At 38.9% G+C, this 21,722-nt stretch overlaps 1 protein-coding gene across 1 annotated transcript; it reads left to right on the top strand.

Moving 5' to 3' along the window:
- The first annotated feature begins 4,436 nt into the window (after positions 1–4,436).
- Positions 4,437–12,211, top strand: LOC137282204 (sulfotransferase 1C2A-like). The gene is made up of 7 exons (XM_067813934.1): positions 4,437–4,535; positions 4,809–4,979; positions 5,496–5,652; positions 6,984–7,174; positions 9,757–9,860; positions 10,023–10,203; positions 10,849–12,211. Coding segments are annotated over exons 1-7 (900 nt in total). The 5' UTR covers positions 4,437–4,534; the 3' UTR covers positions 10,944–12,211.
- Positions 12,212–21,722: the final 9,511 nt, after the last annotated feature.

The following is a 21,722-nucleotide window of genomic DNA, read 5'->3' as shown; positions in this document are numbered from 1 at the left end:
CATAAGGAACAACCAGTCCACGGAAATTGCTCCGCATCAGCGCCCCTTTAAGCCAGCAAATAGATCTGGATGATCGATCATCGAGACGAAAACTGTTTTCGAACTCACAGGGCGACCTCGGAAGAGTATTTCAGATGAATATGGTAAGTTACAGGTTTAAATGTCATTTTAGCACATTTGGAGACACTAACAAATCTGTATCGGCAAACAGTATCCATACACGGCAAGGTCGGAAATCCAGTTTACGTCGACTAGGAACACTGACTAATCAAATCAGTGTAAATACATCCGTGTTCCCTAAAGCGGCATATGGCAATCCGATGCTGATAATATCACCATCAAAAGTGAATTAGATTTTGTCATCTGTATATACATACATAAAATGATAACGACAATTATCATATATATTGTTATCTTATGAATATATATGTTATAGTATATATTATAAATAGAGATAGTATTGTAGAAATAAAAGTAAATATCAGCCACAGCCATCACGATACTGAAAAAGATAGCACTTCGGAAAGCCACATTCCCCCTCCTCTACTTGTTTAATTAAAGTGATCACTATCAGAAGTGGCATTGTTGTGATTTAACATCCGCATTATCTTTTGCCATCCAACAACGAAGACGCTGTGTATGATATATATTATATACACACAGTGTCTTCGTTGAAAATCAAGAATATATCATCTCAAAAATGGGGATCAGTTGTTAACAGATAAATCTGATATTGCAAACAAACTGGGAGAAACTCTTGCAAAACATTCTTCCTCGTCTAATTATGTTCCCATGTTTAAAAAATATCAAAAACGGCAGGAAAAGAACAAAATCAATTTTAATTCAGATAATGGGGAAGATTACAATGAAATATTTTCTATTCATGCACTTCGCAAGGCTCTTGAACAATCTCACGATACTGCTACAGGAGCTGATAACATTCATTATCAACTCCTGAAACAATTACATGAATCCTGTTTAGCGACGCTATTGAATATTTTTGATGACATTTGGACATCTACTAAATTCCTTCCATCCTGGCGTGATGCCACTATTGTAGCCATACCTAAACCTGGCCGTGACCATACAGATCCCTCTAATTATAGGTCCATTTCCTTGACTAGCTGCGTTTGCAAAACCATGGAACGTATGGTCAATAACCGATTAACTTGCTACTTACAGTCAAATAATTTAATCACAAATATACAATGTGGTTTTCGTAAAAAGTACCAGCGATCATTTAATTCGATTGGAGTCATTCGTTAAGGCTGCCATCATTAACAGGCAACATGCAGTGTCAATCTTTTTTTATTTAGAAAGAGTTTATGACACGACACGGAAGCATGGCATTTTAAAAGATTTACGTGATTTTGTTTTACGGGGCCGTTTGCCTCAATGTAAATCCGAGTTTTTAACTAACAGAAAATTTCAGGTACGCGTGGGTTCGACCCTGTCTGACCATTATACTCAGGACCAGGGTGTATTTTGTTTGTCACACTCTTTACTATCAAAATTAACAGTCTACCAAAGGTTTTGAATGATTCAATTGATGGATCACTCTTTGTTGATGATTTTAATATTTCTTGTCGTGGATAAAATATGCATACTATTGAGCGACAACTGCAGTTGTGTTTAAACAAAATTGAGAAATGGTGTCCCGAAAAGGGCTTTAAATTTTCTAAATCCAAAACAAACAGTATACATGTCTGCCGCAAATACAAACCAGATAAAGACTCTGAAATATTTTTAAATGACACTCCCATCAAAGTTGTTAAGGAGGCCAAGTTCTTGGGTATACTTTTTGACTCCCATTTAACTTTTCTTCCACACATTAAATACTTAAAAAAATAAATGCTTGAAGGCACTAGATCTATTAAAAGTTGTTTCCAGTTCCAAGTGGGGAGGGGATCAAGCTACCCTCCTACACCTGTATCGATCACTGGTTCAAAACTTGATTACGGCTCCATTGTCTATTGTCCACCCTTTCTTGGCTCCTTTCAAACATCACCTGTTGACAGCCTGTACGTCGAGGCTGATGAACCATCTCTTGAACTGCGACGTACAAAATTAGCTTTACAGTATATAACAAAACTACATTCGAATGAGTCAAATCCTGCATATAACTGTGTCTTCAATCCTTTGTATGAGGATTTATACAATAAGAAATTTTCTCTTGTTCCGCCTCTTGGTTGAAGAATAAAACCATTTATTTCTGCTGCCAGCATTGAGCTGGATAATATAGCTTCTTCCCGTCTCCTTTCGTCTCCTGCTTGGCAATTGGTTAGGCCACAAGTGGACCTAACATTGACCACATTTAAAAAATCAGACATGAATGAATTACAATAAAACAAGAACATAATCAATTAAAACATAATTATAGCAATTATAATTCCTTATTTACAGATGGGTCCAATGACAGCGGCGCAGTGGCTTGTGACACTGTCATTGGATCCAGAACAATATCTTCTAGAATACCAGATAACAGCTCTATTTTTACTGCAGAAGCAAACGTCATATTAACAGCTCTGAAATATATTCAAAGACACCCTAAACGTAAACAATACATAATCTTTTCTGACTCTCTTTCGTGCCTTCAGGCAATTAAAAATTTATCATGTAAACATCCACTTTTAATTCAAATTATTGAATTGTATAATTATCTTGCTACTGGCCAATACGACATCGTCTTCTGTTGGTTACCAAGCCATGATGGAATCTCAGGTAACACACTGGCTGACCTTGCTGCTAAGGCAGCATTCAACAAATCTGTGACACCACTTCTTATTCCCTATACTGATTATATAGCTACCATTAGATCTTACATCCGTGATCTGATGCAGAAGAAGTGGGACACCAAAGTAGGTATCAATAAATTGCATGAAATAAAACCATATGTTGGTTACACCTACTTGGGTCAGTCAGTCCAGATTTGAAGAGGTCATTATACGACGATGTCGTATTGGCCACACCAGGTGGTGAGGATCCTCCGTTCTGCATCTCTTGTGATGAAATAATCACGGTCAAGCATGTCTTGCTTGACTGTGTGGAATATTCCATCACAAGGGACAATTATTTCAAGTCAAGGACTTTGAAGGACCTTTTTAGTAACGTTAGTTCTCATTTAATTATTGCATTTTTAAAAGAATTGGATTTATTGACTGACATGTAAATAAATAATTTTTTTATGACTGAAAGCTGAGTTAGTAACTGAGATTGTTGGTGGCTGTATCCTCGATCAGGGTTGAAGGACCGTAAAATTATAGTCGTCCTGAGAGGATACGTAAGTCCCAAAACATTTGACGTCAAATTTAGTCTTCCATTTGGTTTTTAGCCGTAGTATTTCTGTCATTTTAATTTGTGGCTAATCTTGCATACAATCGCCAGCAGCTGAGGGGATGGTGTAAATCCAGCTGGGGACCATGCAGGTAGCAAACGTACTGTAAGTCCCCATGGCCCCTAGTATGGTGATCTACTTTCAATTGTTGGCAATCTATAGCCTGTGTTTTTATAGTGTATTGTCTGAATAGTGATATTAGTTTTAACTTTTCACCCTAGTTTTAATTCTTATTGTGATATTCAGTTGCTTTTCTGTCTTTCGTTGACAGGTTTTTTACCATATACATAAATTCCTTCTTCCAAGAATCTTTTCGTCACGATATGGCTGCAATATTGCCGATGTGACGTTAAATATTAACTCACTCACTCTTCGTTGAAATATGTTATATTATATACACATAGCGTCTTCGATAATGGATGACAAAAGATAATGTGCATGTTACCAACATATAGGCTTGTAGAAAAATACATCGCTTTCCTTACCATTTTAGGCTATCTGCTGGTTCATTTTCGTTTCAAACTGGATAATTAACAATGAATAATTCACCATATTTAACTATACAACACATACTGTACCAGAAACATGGAGTATGGGAACATCCTAAAATTTAATGTAAAAATTTAAACGAGTTAGGCTGTTTATACTCTAAAGAACATATTGGAAGACGCCGTGAAGCAACTGATTCAACATTCGTTGAATCCGAGTGTTATGAAACATTGTCAAAAGGAGCGAAAAACAGTAGTCCTGAAAAACAACGCCATGTTTGATTCAAACGCTAAAACACATCTGCCTAGTGAAGTGGAAGATAGACTTTGAATCAAACATAGTGGCGGTATGTCGTTTAGAGAGGAAAGTGAAGAACAAAGTTCCATATCACAACGCTGTTTTTGTTCTGTAAAGACTATGAGAGGTAATGATTTAGCATTTAATTGTATTCTGCAATGTGTGGATGATGATTTTATCACTTATATTCCACTTAATATACATACACAGCTGTTGTCTGAGTCATACAAAGAGGCATATTGGGAACTCTTTTTCTAACAATGACGGAATTTGCAGCTGATATCTATTTCAATCGATCCTTTTTCATGCATGTTCCAGTTATTTCACACACGTTGAGGCATACAAGAAGAGCTTTCGGAAGCTACTTTTCAAACAAAGAGGGTTGTTTAAAGTTGAAAGTTTGTGACAACAAGCAGTAAGTAAATGGACTAAACTGTCCAAGGACTTTCTTTTCTGTAACCTGTAACATATCTTTGGGATACGTGGGTGTTTAGGACAGCATTCTCAAACCGTACTATATAAAGTTTATGTTTCCAAACTTTCCTCTGCTTCACTACCAAGACATAATCCTATACTGGGTGGATATGTGTATATTATGCTGACGACAACCTGGACGTTGGTTTTGAACCTGTTTATAATCTTATCCATAGTGTGAAAGATGTAATCGAACCTCTATATCTATCAACAGTGGAGAATATGTCAGCCCTTGCAGAAAAAGCCATGGCGTCTGGGTTCAATCTCGACTTGGTAGTACATGACGGTTTGGTGCAAGCAAAGTTCATGGTTGACAAGATTAAAAGGGCGAAAACGTTCGCCATCAGGGAGGACGATATCTTCCTGTGTACATATCCAAAATCCGGTACGTCATAAGATAATAATCATCGTGAACTGAAATTGTGTAAATTCGTCTAAAACAAACTATAGATCACCAGCACCTGAATCTACATCACCATACGAGGCACCGGGAGTTTCACACTAACTACTTTCTGTAAACCTGTATGAGAACAAAGAGCATCTGCACCTATTCACTGAAAGAGTTTCTAATAGCGACAAGCACGAATATGTCATATACCACGATCTTTCTTATGTCTATGAGAACCGTGAAGGTCCGGGATAGAATAGGCCTTCAGCAACACATACCTGCCATAAAGGCGACGATGTTTGTGGAAAGAGGCGACTAACGGAATCGGGTGGTCAGACTCGCTGACTTTGTTGGCACATGTCATCTGTTAACAATTGCGCACACTCATGCCCATCCTGATGATCACTGGATTGTCTGGTCCGGACTCGATTATTTACAGACCGCCACCATATAGCTGAAATATTGCTGAGTAAAACTAAACCCACTCATTCCCTTCCCATGTCTATCCACAAGGTACTCACTGGACGTGGGAGATCCTCAACATGATAGTAGCCGGCAAGGCTGAATACACAAAACACTGGCTGAATTCAGCCTATCTAGAAAGCAGGACCAAAGAAGAACTGGAGAAGCTGGAATCACCTCGAATTATCCACACTCATCTCCTTCCCAGGTAACTCATACATGTGTATATGTCTCCGTATTTGTGATTGTTTAACATGTCCTAGCTTAGGTTTTAATTCTGACGTTTCAGTCTGAGCATTATGCTTGTCGTATGTGAGCACTGTATCATCATGGAAAGTCGCAGCTTGCGTCATATCACAGACTGGAGAACATTCATGCTGGGCCTTCTCGCCTAATAAAGGCATGTTCCCTTATGTTTATCCAATACAGTATAATGCGTTTTTTTCTGGTAAATTATGTGTTTGTTTTACAATAATAATTGTTTCTTACTGTTGCCACCATTTGAGGTTGCACTCATCTCTTTGAACAGGACTCATATCAATGCTATAGGGTTTCACTACAAGTCTGGGTTCAAATGAGAAGTTTCAACGATGAATGTTTAAATAAGTCGGGTTAGATATAATTGCATAAAACATAAGCAGAATACATGGTCTTGAAACCTGTACCCAACGGGGTACTGAAATCTGACGCTTCATAATCAACCAAAAACTATCTTGTTTAAGAAACTATCATGTGACAATGTTATATTGTCACTCTTCACATACAAACAGCTGGTGGAACAGAGTCGCACGTATCCTGAATATCAGGGGGCTGTGTTGAGTTGCACCTGAAATGCGCGCCTGTTCTTTTCCTCCATCCGTGTAGTGAACAGCCCACTGTATCAAAGTTACGCATGTGCATATTATGACATGTGTCAACTAACTCATGATGACATAAGCCTGACCAGCCGATTCCATTTGTCGCGTCTTACGACATGCATGGGTTAAGTATGATCAATTCTAACCCAGATCTTCAACGGTACCTTGAGCTTGGATATGAGTTCAGTGTTGAGTTGACTGAAGCTAACATGTGTCATGTTTTTAGCGGCATTTAAAAGTTGTTATAGATGACCAAGATATTTAATGAATAGATCTTCTTTAATATTTTCCACAGAATGTTTCGAGGTCATTACGAGATCCCTTCATTAGGTGAACTGACAGCTGATACTATGACGCCGACCCTATGACGCCATAACTTCGCTTTGACATCACAATGCATGTGGCTTCACATTCATAAGGAAGAATGCAATATAACTGTAGTTGAACACTTGACCTGTTGATTACAGAATGGAGATTAATCTATGTTAGAGTTGAAAGTTTAAGGTTAATACACAACGATTGCTAAATACTCCATGTGTTAGCTAATTGCTAACATGCGGCATTCAGAAAACTCTACCCGCATACTAAATATTCACAGAATAATGTCTCTTGATATACTTGATGTAATAAAACGGTAGACCTATGACCATAGTGTTGCCTTCAGTTTGACATTTGGTTGCAGTCAGATGCCAGACGCCATATGGACAAATGGATGTAAGGTGATATATGTCCATAGACACCCAAAGGATTGTTTGGTGTCCTTCTTCAGTCAGCTCAGCAAACAAATCTGGGAGGACAACCCTTTACAAAAAACAGCTTTTTCAGGCTCCTGGGCAGATTATCTTGACTTGTTCCTTGATGGTTATACACTCGGTAAGGTTTGTGAACAGTATTCGATATAAATATTTTCTACAGCTAATAATTGTATAATAGTATCCGAACATTGACACCTTAAACAGCTGTTTACAGAAAGGGTTAACAACACAAGCTGTTTTCACCAGAGTTAGGCTGAAGCATGTATGTTGTGTAGTGTCGTCACAAGATTCACTTCAAAACCAGTTACAAACTGCAAAATACTCGAACATTTCCAAATTATGAGGAAACACACGGCATAAGAACATACCACAAGGTGAGTCTCATTAACCTATTCAGACAATGACTTACGTTTCAGCCGATCCGAATTTTCTCGTGTGAAAGTGAAACTAGACATCAGAAACAAATCTGGTTGCACTGAATTCCAAATCTTTGTTTTATAAGAAAATGACATTTGAATTTAAGTTTTAAAATTTATTAGCATCGTATTTTTATATTGTATTGCGAGGTGTAGGCAGCATGACTTTACAAGCTGTTCATTGGTCACGAGGGGGCCAAAGGTTGAGGTACCCACGATGTTTGCTTATAACAAACCCGAAGGGAGAGGGGAGCATGCACAAACAGCGACGGTACCTCGACCCATCGTCCCCGATGGACCAGTGAACAACATATTTATCTCACCGAACCCCTCCTTGTTTGAACTCTTTGAAGCATGAGTATCGGATCGTACACTTCAGGCAACCTGTGTAAATCAAACGATTCGAATCTTGCATTTTGCTGTTCTTTCCTGTAGGTATTGCCTTAGTAAAGTCGCTGCGATGAAATCCCCCTTCTTAATATTGACAGGGACTACATTTGAACTTTTTGTCAAAATTTATTCATTCGAATGGAAGTCATTGTTTTCGTAGCCACCACTAGGTATGGCGGACAACACAAGAAAAAAACGGATTTAGAATTATCTCCCTTCCATCGATTTTGGATTCGTAAGACATCCGTAATACCCGTGCATCACGCACGATGCAATGTTATTAGAGATAACTACCACGAAGTACTGGATGAGACGCTATTGACAGCGGGATGTATTGCAACACACCTCACTTGTGCATGTGGTGCATTAAAAGTATTAGAAGAGCGCTCAGTCAATCATTTATGTGTGAGGTAAGATATCACAGACTGCCCTTGTTTAATGAGGTCTATTCATGGCTCACTGGTTACACCTGTTATGGGTTTATTTTCGCTCATTCAGTGTAGTTCTTTACCACAATCTGATTGATATAAGATCATTTCCGTACCAGAACACCAAACCTTTCTAGCGACAGACCCACGTTTGGAGATTCCACGATTTCCAGATTTTCGTTTGTCAGGGTTCACTGTCCGACAAAGCGCGCTGTGCGACGTGTTTGCAAGGTTTACAAGGAGCGTAGTGTTGTAATATGCAAGTGCTTAGATGTTTCAAATCACACTGATTTATGTTTCTGTATCCATTCAAATGAATTAGACCGTCACCAAGCATCCACCGTTTCCCAAGCTATATTGCTTGGATAATCAGGGACTCGGTGTAAATAACCCCTTTGTATTAGCTATATTCAACGTTACCAGGAACGATAACAACCAAATCATTTGTTTTGTAATGTCACCGATATCAACATTGTCTTTCTAGAATATGATGTAGTATATCTGAATGTCCCTAGTGTGGTAAGGTAGCTTCAGTTGTTGGCGATTTATAGCCTATTTTATATTGTATTAGCCACATACAAGTAGTACTATTAGTGTTGACTTTCCACAATTTTAATTCTCATTATGATATTCTATTATTTTTTTACTGTCCTTTGACGACAAGTTTCTATAATATCCACATGTTCTTTTTCAGTTTTAAAAATGTTCTACGATATACGATGTGGCTGAAATATTGCCGATGTGACGTTAAATATTAATTTCCCTAGAATGGTGATGTACCTTCAGTCGTTGGCGCTCTGTAGCCCGTGTTTTGTATTACATTGTGTGCTATAGTTACGATTAATACGATGTGGCTCAAATATTGTTGATGTTACGTTAAGTTTTAACTCATTCGCTCGCTTCCTCACTCACTCGTCCATGCAAGTAGCAGAGACAAAGGTTCAGTCGTTAGCAATCTGTAGCCCGTATTTTATACAGCATCGTCTGCTTTAGTTACTAGAATGTTTTACCTTTCCGTGCTATATCCATATATGTGATACCTTAGTAGTTTACTGACCCGTGAAGGTCCCGGGAGAGAATAGGCCTTCAGCAACCCATGGCTTGCCACAAAAGGCGACTATGCGTGTCGTAAGAGGCGACTAACGGGATCGAGTGGTCAGGCTCGCTGACTTGGTTGACACATGTCATCGGTTCCCAATTGCGCAGATCGATGCTCATGTTGTTGATCACTGGATTGTCTGGTCCAGACTCGATTATTTACAGACCCCCGCCACATAGCTGTAATATTGCTGAGTGCGGCGTAAAACTAAACTCACTCATTAGTATTTTACTGTCCATCGTGACAGGTTTTATTCTTCCAAATGTTTTAATTTTTCATAATATATAAATTGTTTTCGTCACGATATGGCTGAGATATTGATGACGTGACGTTACCTCACTCACTCACTCACTCTGAATACCCCCAGCTCCCTGTGGTTCATACTTCACCTACAGGCTACAGATGTCCACCATATCCGACACATATAAGGGCTTTGAAGTGTGCACTGTGCGGTATGAAGACATGAAAGCGGTATGCTCTGTATTATTATTGAGTAATAGTTCTCAACATCAAAAAACGAAATAATAGTATATTTGTGTCATTCTAGTACGCACTGAAGACAATGTAAAAATGCACGTTGACATATGACAAAATTATTTTATTTGTAGAACATTACTATTTCATTTGTTCCAGGATTGTGCCAGAGAAATAAAAAGAATGGCTGAATACCTTGGTCGCCCTTTACCGGAACAAATATATAGGGATATATCTGAAGCGTGCTCGTTCAAGAATCTCAAAAATGCCTGTGAGACGATGAAGGATCAGACCTATCACTATAAATGGCAAGACGGGTCAAGCGGATACTTTAGGAAAGGTAACACAAATATCGCAGTATGATAATGGAATGTGGGGACGCTTTGTCCTGAATTGTCCTGCAGTTTTATTAAACCACGTCAAACTAATGCATCACCTTGGAGGACAATGCTTATTAGGGAGCACTTGTTTAGAATGGGATATGAAATACTGTCATAGGGTGCAGCTAGCGGTATTCAAGAGGGACAATATTTTTAAGGCAAGAAACTTACGAAGAATGTTTGTAAGGTCGAATTTAGTCACCTCTGATCAACTAGATGTCTTCCTGATAATTACGAGGTTCAATACTTGCATGAACATCATTAGCATGGGGTTGTTTCATCAGGTTTTACAGGATTTAAAGACAATGGGTTGAATTACATTTCTTGAAACTGATCTGAAATCAGATCAGTATAGCATAACGTGCTATACTGGTGTCTTCTTGTGTAGTTCGTCACTTTGACACAAGGTCGATGAGGGGAATAGAGACTGTGCTTATGTTGATGATTACTTTCGATTATTACTCTATTTTGAGTCGTATCACAAGGTCGATTACATTTGTTCGTTAACCATGGCAGTTTTGTCGTTAAAGCAGGCATTATCTGACTGGAGTTTTACATTGCGTACAACAGAAGAAAAGCAACTAATAATATGTTTCTGATGAAAGGTGAATGTGGAGACTGGAAGAACTTTTTCACTGTGGCACAGAGTGAGAGATTCGACAAAATGTATGAAGAAAAGATGCAGTCACCTCTCCTTTGACGTCTTCAGAACAGAACAATTGCAATAATTCACAAAACTGTTTGTTTTGTTCAAAGACAAATTTCAGAAATCGCAACATGCAATGTATGTGAGAGAGAGAAAAACACAAAGGAAACATATGATCGCATCTGTTAGCCTTGATTATGTTTCAAAGATAACTATAAAAATCATCAGAATTTACTCGACTTCATGGTCTCTATATTTGGATCTAAAACAAGTTAGGAATTAGACAATTAGGAAACATTTAGGCATGCATGACTCACCCGTTCGCTCGACACCCGCGGCTTGTTGTGCAAACCTCTTGCTGATGACGTCAAGGACGTCATACGACAGAGATCAGCGTCAAGGTCAAACGTTAACTATTCACCGGAACGTTCCCGAGATTCAGAAGTCATTCAGAAATCAGTGGCGTGGGAAGTCATGCATTATTAAGGCTCATGAGACTGCAAATTGAGGCGTGCGATAACAGATTTACACAACTTGCAAATTTCGGAGAAGTTGTGAAATACGATGTGAGTAATCTGTTCTAAATATACTTTGGTGAGCATCAAGTAATGTTTTCTCCACTTTTAAAAGTCAGGTGTATGGCAGTGGACGATGCTCACTCTTCTAGGGGTTCAATCACAAATTGATAACACTAACTCCAAATCATGTGTATGTACATGTTAAGATCTATCAAGGAAATCCAATCCCTGTTACAATTTTGTCAAACCTACCAGATTGTCGATTTTTTTAAACATGGGTGAAACGATATTCTGGAGCTGATTACGGACTTTAAAGCTTCCAACCGGAGAACCTGCCCCAATGTAAACTTCAAATACGCTCACGAAAGAAACAGACATTGCATGTTACTTGGTTGATCAAGTGCATACATCAGAAAAGAATTGTAGTGTTAAATTATAATGGTATAAAATTAGCAGCTTCAGATTGTTGTACTTCCCTTGTCACATACCTTGCAGACGGATTGACATCTACTTGAATGAACATACGGAAGAATCCAACCAAATCATTCTCAGATCATTTACCTCTAGTTTTCCTCGTACTGTAGATGTTTTGAAGATACGGATATAAATCATTTTACAGATGCCACGGTATGTAGATGCACCTTGAATCCCATTATGAGTGTAAAGTGTTGATCCACCACGTGCTATCTGAAGACTTTAAAACTAGCAACATTTTATTGACGTCATTGGAAATATTTTATGTCTACTCATTACAGAAGAATTGTAAGAAATAGTGAGATTCGACATAAATGTTCTCTTACTCAACCAGCAAGTGTAAGGCTGTATTGACTAGTGTCATATCGCAAAATATGGTTGCACATAATCCACAAACTCTCAATATATACGGCACCCGTGGCGAGTCACCTCCTCGTGGTGGACCCGGGGGCATATTTGGTCCACCAACCCGTTTGCCGTTGGTTGCGGCCCTGTGTCGGTGGAGGACGGGAGTCTGGGGGTTGAGGGCGCTGGGGGCCTGTAATCGTGCTCCCTTTGCCCAACACAGCCTTTTGACCCTTACTTCACCTAGACGGGTGGTTGAATGGGCCCGGTTCAACCAATCGGCTGGACATGCCGAGCCCTGAGCACTATATTTCGTTGCTCAATAACTATTTGGCTTGGACACAATGTTGACATAATTGGTTTTAAGTATATATTGTATGATATATGAATTTTCAAATTTGATATAATTTGCCTAGATGCTGGTGCCAAAAGGCGATGGCTCATGGGCCAATCTGGTAGACTGATTACTTGTTTAATCCTTCTGCTGGAGTATATCATCCCAGTATCCTTGGTGCTGCAGGTCGGAGATCCTCTTGTAGATAGCATTGTCTTTATGATACTCGGTAGTGGGTGGGGAGCTGGGATGATGAATCTTATATACATTAACATGGAACCTGAACCCCCCCCCCCTTAGAAAAAAAAACGTCAGCTTGATAATGGCCAAAGCACAAATGACAGTTATCGACCATTGAAACAGGTAGACTATTGGCCGAGATTTCTAGTGATAGAATCTGTGGATAAAACACCAATTAAACTCAATCCGTTTGCTGTTTCCAAAGCAGTGTATGGTATTGCAGGAGACGTGAAAAATATCAGGAGACAGAGATCTGGGTCGTTGCTCATAGAATGTAGTAAACGACAACGAGCAACCAACCTGCTGTCAATTGATACGTTGGCCGGATGCCCTGTTTTAGTGTCAACTCATCGTGCACTGAATTCAAGTAAAGGCATTGACAGGGATCGAGATCATCTTTTAGAGGACATGACGGAGCTTGACATCATGGTTGAACTGAAAGATCAAGGTGTCACGCACGTGAAACGGTTTACGAGGCGTCACAATTCTGAAGTAGTTCTCACAAACACATATTTATTGTCATTTGTCTCTCCAACGGCACCGAAGTCAATCAAAGCTGGATATTGCAATCTTCCAGTTGAAGTGTATATACCAAATCCACTGAGGTGCTTTAAATGCCAGAAATTTGGTCATGGGATAAATTCTTGCTCCAACCGTATTACTTGTGCTCATTGTGGGGAGCAATCTCATGTTACAGAAGAATGTACAAATAAACTGTTCAGGAAAGCATTCCTCCTCATCAAAAGATTGTTCGATATGGAAGAGGGAAATGGAAGTCAATAAAATAAAACATTCTCAAAATATCAGCTATGCTGAAGCTAAGAAGCTTGTTCCCTCTGTTTACCCAAATGACTCTTATGCTTCTGTTAGTAAAAGACCACCCACGACCACACTCTCAGTTGAATGTCAGAGCTGACATGGATAAAATCTACTTCTCCTGAACCCATCACAAATCAAGAATTATTACCACGAGGAGACTCTGCTACTCAGACTGTAGCCATGACGCCGTCTCAGCCTCAGCCTATGCCTTTGTCACAGGACTCCGCAAGTCCAAAGACTCAGCTAGATAATAGAAAGTCCTCTGGTCGAAATGTTCATTCCAAATCCAAATCAGATTCGTGTCAGTCAAAAGCTGTACCTGGACATCAAGTCGCACAAACTGTGAAAGGAAACCAAAAATTTACTAGAATCAACCAAAGCGATAGAGTCGCTAAGGGTTCAAAAGATGAGATTCAGCTTTTTAATAAGTTTGGGTCCCTCGAAGGTATGGATACGTCTGAACTTATCCATCTACGGACAGGGAGCTTATCGCCTTCTAGATCAAGGCGTGGTAGATCACCAATAAACGCACCAAAGTGATGAATCATTCACCAAATATAGTGCAGTGGAATTGTAGAGGGGTAAGGACCAATTTTAATGAATTGCAGCTATTGGTCCAAGATTTTGCACCACGAGCAATATGTCTGCAGGAAACGCATCTGAAACAAACAGATCTTTTTAAGTTACGTCAATATGATGCGTATCATTATTTTTCACCTCCGGGTGACAGAGCCACTGGGGGATCGTCAATATTTGTCGAACAAGACGTTATTTATAACCCCGTAACTCTTACAACTAATCTCCAAGCTGTTGCAGTGCGACTTACTCTTCACGTTGCACTTACATTATGCTCTTTGTATATTCCGCCTTCTTCAGCACTCCAACTATCTGATCTACAATCCCTCTATGATCAACTTCCGAAACCGTGCCTTATAATGGGTGATTTGAATGGCCACAACCCACTCTGGGGTGGTACAAATACAAACAGTAAAGGTAAAATACTGGAAGATTTTATATCCAATAATGAACTCTGTATATACAATGATGACTCAAACACATATCTGCATCCTGCAACCGGCATCTATTCTTCTCAATTTGTCTCTTGCAGACTCTAATCTACTTCATGAATTTGATTGGACAGTCCACAATGACCTCTGTGGAAGTGACCACTTTCCAACTATTTTATCAGAAATTTCCCCATCTGAAGCTCCATCTTACACAAGATGGAATTTTTCTAAGGCAGATTGGTCCTTATTTAAAACATTGTGCTCATCTAAACTCCAACCTTCATGTTTCAGTCAAATACGTGATAAAATTCAGCGTTTTTCTGACTTTTAAATGAGATCGCTGCAGTATGTATACCACACTCCTCTACAAATCCACATGTACGGAAGCCGTGGTTTAATACAGACTGTAAACAGGCTAGAAAAGCGAGGAAAAGAGCAGAGAATTATTTTCGAAATCATCCAACTGTCCATAACTTAAACAAGTTTAAAGTACTAAACGCGAAGGCACGTCGTACGTTCAAACAAAACAAACGGCAGTCCTGGAGGAACTATGTCTCCAGGATTAATTCACGCACACCAGTGTCCAAGGTATGGAACATGGTTCAGAGACTAAAAGGCAAAGGTTCGAAATCTGCTGTTCACCATCTAAAAGATGGTGATAATTTGATTACTGACACATCTCAAATTGCGAATAAACTTTGCGAAACGCTTGCCAAAAATTCTTCATCAGAAAATTATGTTCCTGAATTTCAGAGATACCAGAAGTTACAGGAAAAGAAAAAAAACCTTAATTTTGGATCAAATTATGGTGAAGATTACGATGAAGTGTTTTCCTTACATGAGTTACATGCAGCTCTTGAGCAAGCTCATAACACAGCAGGGGGTAATGATAATATCCATTACCAGCTACTGAAACACTTACTTGAACCATGCCTTTTGACACTTTTGACAAAATATGGACGTCTGGAGAATTTCCTCCTTCATGGCGTAATGCCATTGTAGTTCCAATACCAAAACCTGGTAAGGATCATACAGATCCATCAAATTACAGACCGATATCGCTTACTAGCTGTGTCTGCAAATCCATGGAGCGTATGGTGAAAAACAGATTGGTTTGGTATCTTGAAACCAATAACCTAATAACAAATATTCAATGTGGTTTCAGGAAAAATCGTAGTACCATTGATCATTTGGTCCGTTTGGAATCCTTCGTTAAAAATGCTATAGTCAATAAACAACATGCAGTATCAATTTTCTTTGATCTTGAGAAAGCTTATGATACAACCTGGAAGCATGGCATTTTGAAGGATTTACATGAGTTTGGTTTGAGAGGCCGTTTGCCTCTTTTTATATCAGAGTTTTTAAAAGACAGGCAATTTCAAGTCCGAGTGGGTTCTACCCTGTCTGATCATTACAATCAGGATCAGGGTGTCCCACAAGGCAGTATTTTGTCCGTCACTTTATTTAGTATTAAAATCAAGAGTTTATCCAAAGTTTTAAATGATTCGATTGATGGATCACTTTTTGTGGATGATTTTAATATTTCTTGTCGTGGTAAAAATATGTATACTTTTGAACGACAACTGCAGTTGTGTTTAAATAAAATAAATAAATGGTGTCTTGAGAATGGTTTTAAGTTCTCAAAGTCGAAAACTAATTGTGTACACGTTTGTAGGAAATATAAACCGTATAAGGACCATGAACTATATTTAAATAGCACTCCTATCGAAGTCGTAAAGGAGGCAAAATTCTAATATTTGATTCTCACTTAACCTTCGTATTAAATCTCTTAAAGCTAAATGCCTGAAAGCACTGAATTTGTTAAAGGTTGTTTCAAACTCAAAGTGGGGAGGGGATCAGACTACCCGCCTTCACCTATATAGATCATTGATACGGTCTAAACTTGATTATGGCTCCATCGTTTATGGCGGAGCCTGCAAAAGCAACCTAAAACTTTTAGATTCTGTCCACCACCAAGGCCTAAGACTTTGTCTTGGATCTTTCAGAACTTCACCTGTTGACAGCTGTCATGTCGAGGCTGATGAGCCATCTCTTGAGCAGCGACGTATAAAATTAGCTTTACAGTATATAACAAAACTATGTTCCCATGAGTCAAACCCTGCATATGATTGTGTCTTCAATCCTCTCTATGAGGATTTATACAATAAGAAATCTTCCCTTGTTCCGCCTCTTGGTTTAAGAATAAAACCACTTATTTCTGCTGCCGGCATTGAGCTGGATCATATAGCTCCCTCCCGTCTTCTTTCTTCTCCTCCTTGGCAATTGGTTAGGCCACAGGTCGACCTAACATTAACTACATTTAAAAAATCAGAAACAGATGAATTACAATATAAACAAGAATTTAATCAATTGAAACATAGATATAGCAATTATAAATCCTTATTTACAGATGGGTCCAAGGATGGTGGCGCAGTGGCTTGTGCCACTGTCATTGGATCCAGAACAATATTTTCTAGATTACCAGACAATAGTTCTATTTTTACAGCAGAAGCTAACGCCATATTGACAGCTGTTAAATATATTCAAAGACACCCTCAACATAAACAGTATATAATCTATTCCGACTCTCTTTCTTGCATTCAGGCTATTAAAAATATTTCTTGTAAACATCCAATTTTAATTGATATTATTGAATTATATAATAATCTTGCTACTGGCCAATACGACATCGTTTTTTTGTTGGTTACCCAGCCACGTTGGCATTTCTGGTAACACAATGGCAGACCTTGCTGCTAAAGCAGCACTCAACAAATCTGTGACGCCACTTCTTATTCCGTACAGTGACTATAAAGCTATCATTAGGTCTTACATGCGTGATCTGATGAAGAAGAGGTGGGACACTCAAGTAGGTATCAACAAATTACATGAAATAAAACCCTACATTGGTTACACCTACTTGGGTTGTCAGTCCAGATTTGAAGAGGTCATCATGCGACGATGTCGTATTGGCCACACACGATATACACATAAATATTTGCTTAAAGGTGAGGATCCTCCGTTTTGTATCCCTTGTGATGAAAGAATCACAGTCAAGCATGTCTTGCTTGACTGTGTTGAATATTCCATCACAAGGGATAACTTTTTTAAATCAAGAACTATGAAGGATCTTTTTAGTAATGTTAGTTATCATTTAATCATTGCGTTTTTAAAGGAATTAGACCTGTTACATGACTTGTAAATAGATAAATATTTTATGATTGGAAGTTGAATTAGCAACTAAGATTGTTAGTGGCTATATCCTCGAAGGGGGTTGAAGTACCGTAAAATTATTGTCCTCCTGACAATGGTACGTAAGTCCCAAACAGTTGAAGTCAGATTTAATCTTTCACTTTTTTAGTCGTAGAATATGTGTAATTTTAAATTTTGGCTAAGCTTGCATACTGTCGCCAGCAGCTGAGGGGATGGTGTAAATCCAACTAGGAACCATGCAGGTAGCTGAGGTACTGTAAGTCCCCATGGTCCCCAGTATGGTGATCTACCTTCGGTTGTTGGCGATCTATGGCCTGTTTTTATATTGTACTGTCCAAATAGTCATAATATTAGCTTTTAAGTTTCTACGCTAGTTTTAAATACTAACTGTGATAGTCTAGTGGTTTTACTGTCATTCGTCGACAGGTTCTTCATAATATGCCTATATATTCCTTTTTATGTCACGTATGTTCTCGTCACAATATGGCTGCAATATTGCCGACGTGACGTTAAATGATAACTCACTCACTCACTCAATATATACATCATAATATGTATTCACGCATTTCGTAGACGCAGATAGAAGATGCGTTTCGTTGTGTTTAGATCAGTTTAGCGAGCGAGTTTAGTTTAGCGCTGCCTTTTTTTTTCATTTTGTAATGTTTCAGAAATATGAAGACGGACAGCGGACGAAAAAAACACACTTCACACACTGTAGGGAATCGAATCCAGGTTTTCAGCGGGGCGAGAGACCGCATTACCAGCTGGAGTAGCCCACTGTCTCATTTACCATGGATCCTCCACACCCATTTACAATGATAACAAAGAAAAATATATGACTAGCATTTTAGAACTAATTTTAGTCTCGATATGGTTGAAATTTTGCCGATGTGATGTTATGTCTTAACATACTCACCCACACAAATTGTGACAGTTGCAAGCGCCCACTATTTACAATGGTCGTACAGTCACTTCCAGTTGTGGAAGAGCGAAAGGGTTTCTCACGTGTACATATGCAAGTATGTAAAGTAATGTATGCAAGTATATAGATTTTGCCTATTTGGTGGGAAGTATATGTATTCTATGCATGTACGTGAAAATACAACGCTGTTTTTTTCGAACCTAGGCTTAATATAGGGGACAAAAATAGATGCACTGGTACCCAAAGACATGCTGAAAATGCGCTGTTCATCTGTGAAAGTCATCAAATGCACGAGATCATGTTCATGCGCTGGATCCCGTTTTTTCGGGATATTATGTGAATCGTAAGTCGATATCATTGTGGAATAATGCTCAAAACCATAATAATATTTGCTATTTCGTGCCAGATCTGTTAGAGGTGTTATACAAGGAAATTTCAGGTCAGATGTTGCAAATTACTGAACGATTCACTCCAACCGTCCACCATGTGACGTGGCTAATGCCAACTCATTAAGACACTGCTCATTGAAAATCATGTAAGGGTGAGTCACGCGTGATTTTCCATGAAATCTACACAGGTATGCCCTTCAGCTCCGAGGTCATAGCCGCAGTTAAGGTAGGAGAAGGAATTTTTATAGGTCAGCATCATGTGTAAAATTACATACCGCCATGTTTCACTTCTTTAAAGTACTTGTATTTGATGTGTAAATATATAGAAATGTACAAAGCGGAATCTACATGAAGCTAGTGGCGATTTCTAGCTCCAAATTATGTAATATCTTAGCAAGCATCCTGTTCCGTCCTTGGCACATGCTTGTCATGCAAAGACACCAGAACAGGCGGAATGCCTTAAGAGAACATCCAAACTAGAGCTCAATAGATTCAAGAATTTGGTAAATGCATTCTCTGGGATGTTTTTTTTTTCTTCTGACGATCACTATTTTCTCACGGCTTAAGTGTACGTCAGAATGTCCATCAATCAAATAAATACGATACACTTGCAATGTTTTGTATATAACGTCGTGGGTGTTCTTCTGAACATCCTGTTTATATTAATTGTAAAGTTATTTCCCCCGAGGAGGATATGGAAATCCATGTCTCCAAGGTATTTATATTTTTACCAGTTTTTAATCGTATTATATATCGCATTATAATTATTTGCTAGATTCATGTACAGTTCGTAATACCTGACGGGATAGCTGACAAGTTTATAAGTTTATAAGTTTATAAGTCGCCTTTATGATTTTGTTATTTGATATGGCTGTAATATTGCCAACGTGACTAACATGATTAACTCACTAATTGTTCACACAAAATCAGTATTTACTAGTACCCAACAGACACAGTTATATTATCATTGTGAACGAATCATCAATGAACACATTTTAAACTTATTTTTTCGATTCAGTCTATTGTGTCATTGACTCATCTCAACAGATGAGTTCCTCCCTGATCATTTGGTCACACCTTGCCAGCATGGCAACCCCAGCGGAAACAGCAAAATCTGAACAATTTTCTCATGAGATGACAGATGTGGACGAAGTTCCTCACATTACATTGATTGTAGAAAAGTTAAGAACAATGAAACATCGTCAGCTCCGGCAAGATGATATTTTACTGTGTACATTCCCTAAGTCAGGTTACATAACTGGGCAGTGCATGTGTGGAAGAAATGAAATAATAGCCCAAAGAAACAATAGCAAACGTTTTAAATATATGTTTTATTAAATACTGCATTTTGTATGACATCATACATGAGCGTTTTTCATGTTCCAAATCAAACGGATTCAATCAGAAAACCTGGGAACATTTGTCCAATTGAGAAAATAACACGAAGTCTGGTTACCAAATGATGCTACGTCCTCTTGCACGACTTGGACGTCGCCAAGTTAGAATGCGCGCGCACAACCGTCACCAGGTTAATGCAGCAATATCCATACCGCGGAGCGTTCCTGACACGTCGACAACGAGACTGGTCTGGGCGAGCCGACTTCAGCGTTGGCAACGGCGTGACAGTAAACGTGTGATGAGAGAGCAGACTTTGCATCTTCCAGTACGATTGTTATCAGCGTGTATACCAAAGATTTGGTGAACTTTTGACGCAGAATTGCATTCATCACGTCCGACCATTCGTAGGCGGAGGTTTAGTGGTTTAGAATTGAAACTGCGGTCACGCCAAAACGAGGATCGTGGTTATTCGAGAAACCTGAATACACAGTGTTATCGACATGACAATTTGTAGCCAGTTGTGAAGCCATTGATGCAACAACAACATGTTTGTATTTCTCAAATATCCTTTCAAACGCGTGGTGTAGTCTCGGTTGGACATTAGTTTACTTGCTTGAAACTCTCCTGTAGGTATTGAATGTCCTCTGTTTGTGCGGTGCCATGCCATGGCGACCTCCAAGCTCCATTTGCAATATGAATTGGAATGTTTATTCCATGATAACAAAAGGTACCCACTGGACCTGGGAGATCCTCAACATGATCGTGCCAGGCAAGGTTGAATACACGAAACACTGGCAAAACGCCACGCGCATTTACTGTCCTGTTTAGAATAGTGTTGATAGCGAACTTACAAAACAATGTTTATACTACCATTGGTAATTATGTATTTGGAGAGTGGTCATCCCTCGCTGTCTGGTTGTTGCTGCTCTCCTCAAACTGTGTTGTGGCGATGGTAAAAGCGTTCACTCGTTACGCCTAAGATCTGTTTTCGATTCCTCACATGATTATAATATGTGAATCCCATTTCTGGTTTTCCCCTCCGTGGTAATGCTAGATGCGTAATATACTCATTCACTCACTCACAATGTTTGTTACCTGTTTTGCTGTCAATCCACGTAAGTCAGATACATTTGCAAGAATAGAGAATAGGTGCATCTGTGTTTACATGCAGTCTGTTGACGCAGGCAGCTGCCCGAGTCTGTCTAGAAGCTAAGGTGTAAGATAGTGTTCGTCTAGA

This window comes from Haliotis asinina, chromosome 4, assembly GCF_037392515.1.
Source record: "Haliotis asinina isolate JCU_RB_2024 chromosome 4, JCU_Hal_asi_v2, whole genome shotgun sequence".
Taxonomy (NCBI): Eukaryota; Metazoa; Mollusca; class Gastropoda; order Lepetellida; family Haliotidae; genus Haliotis; species Haliotis asinina.
This window is presented reverse-complemented; position numbering and strand designations above follow the sequence as displayed.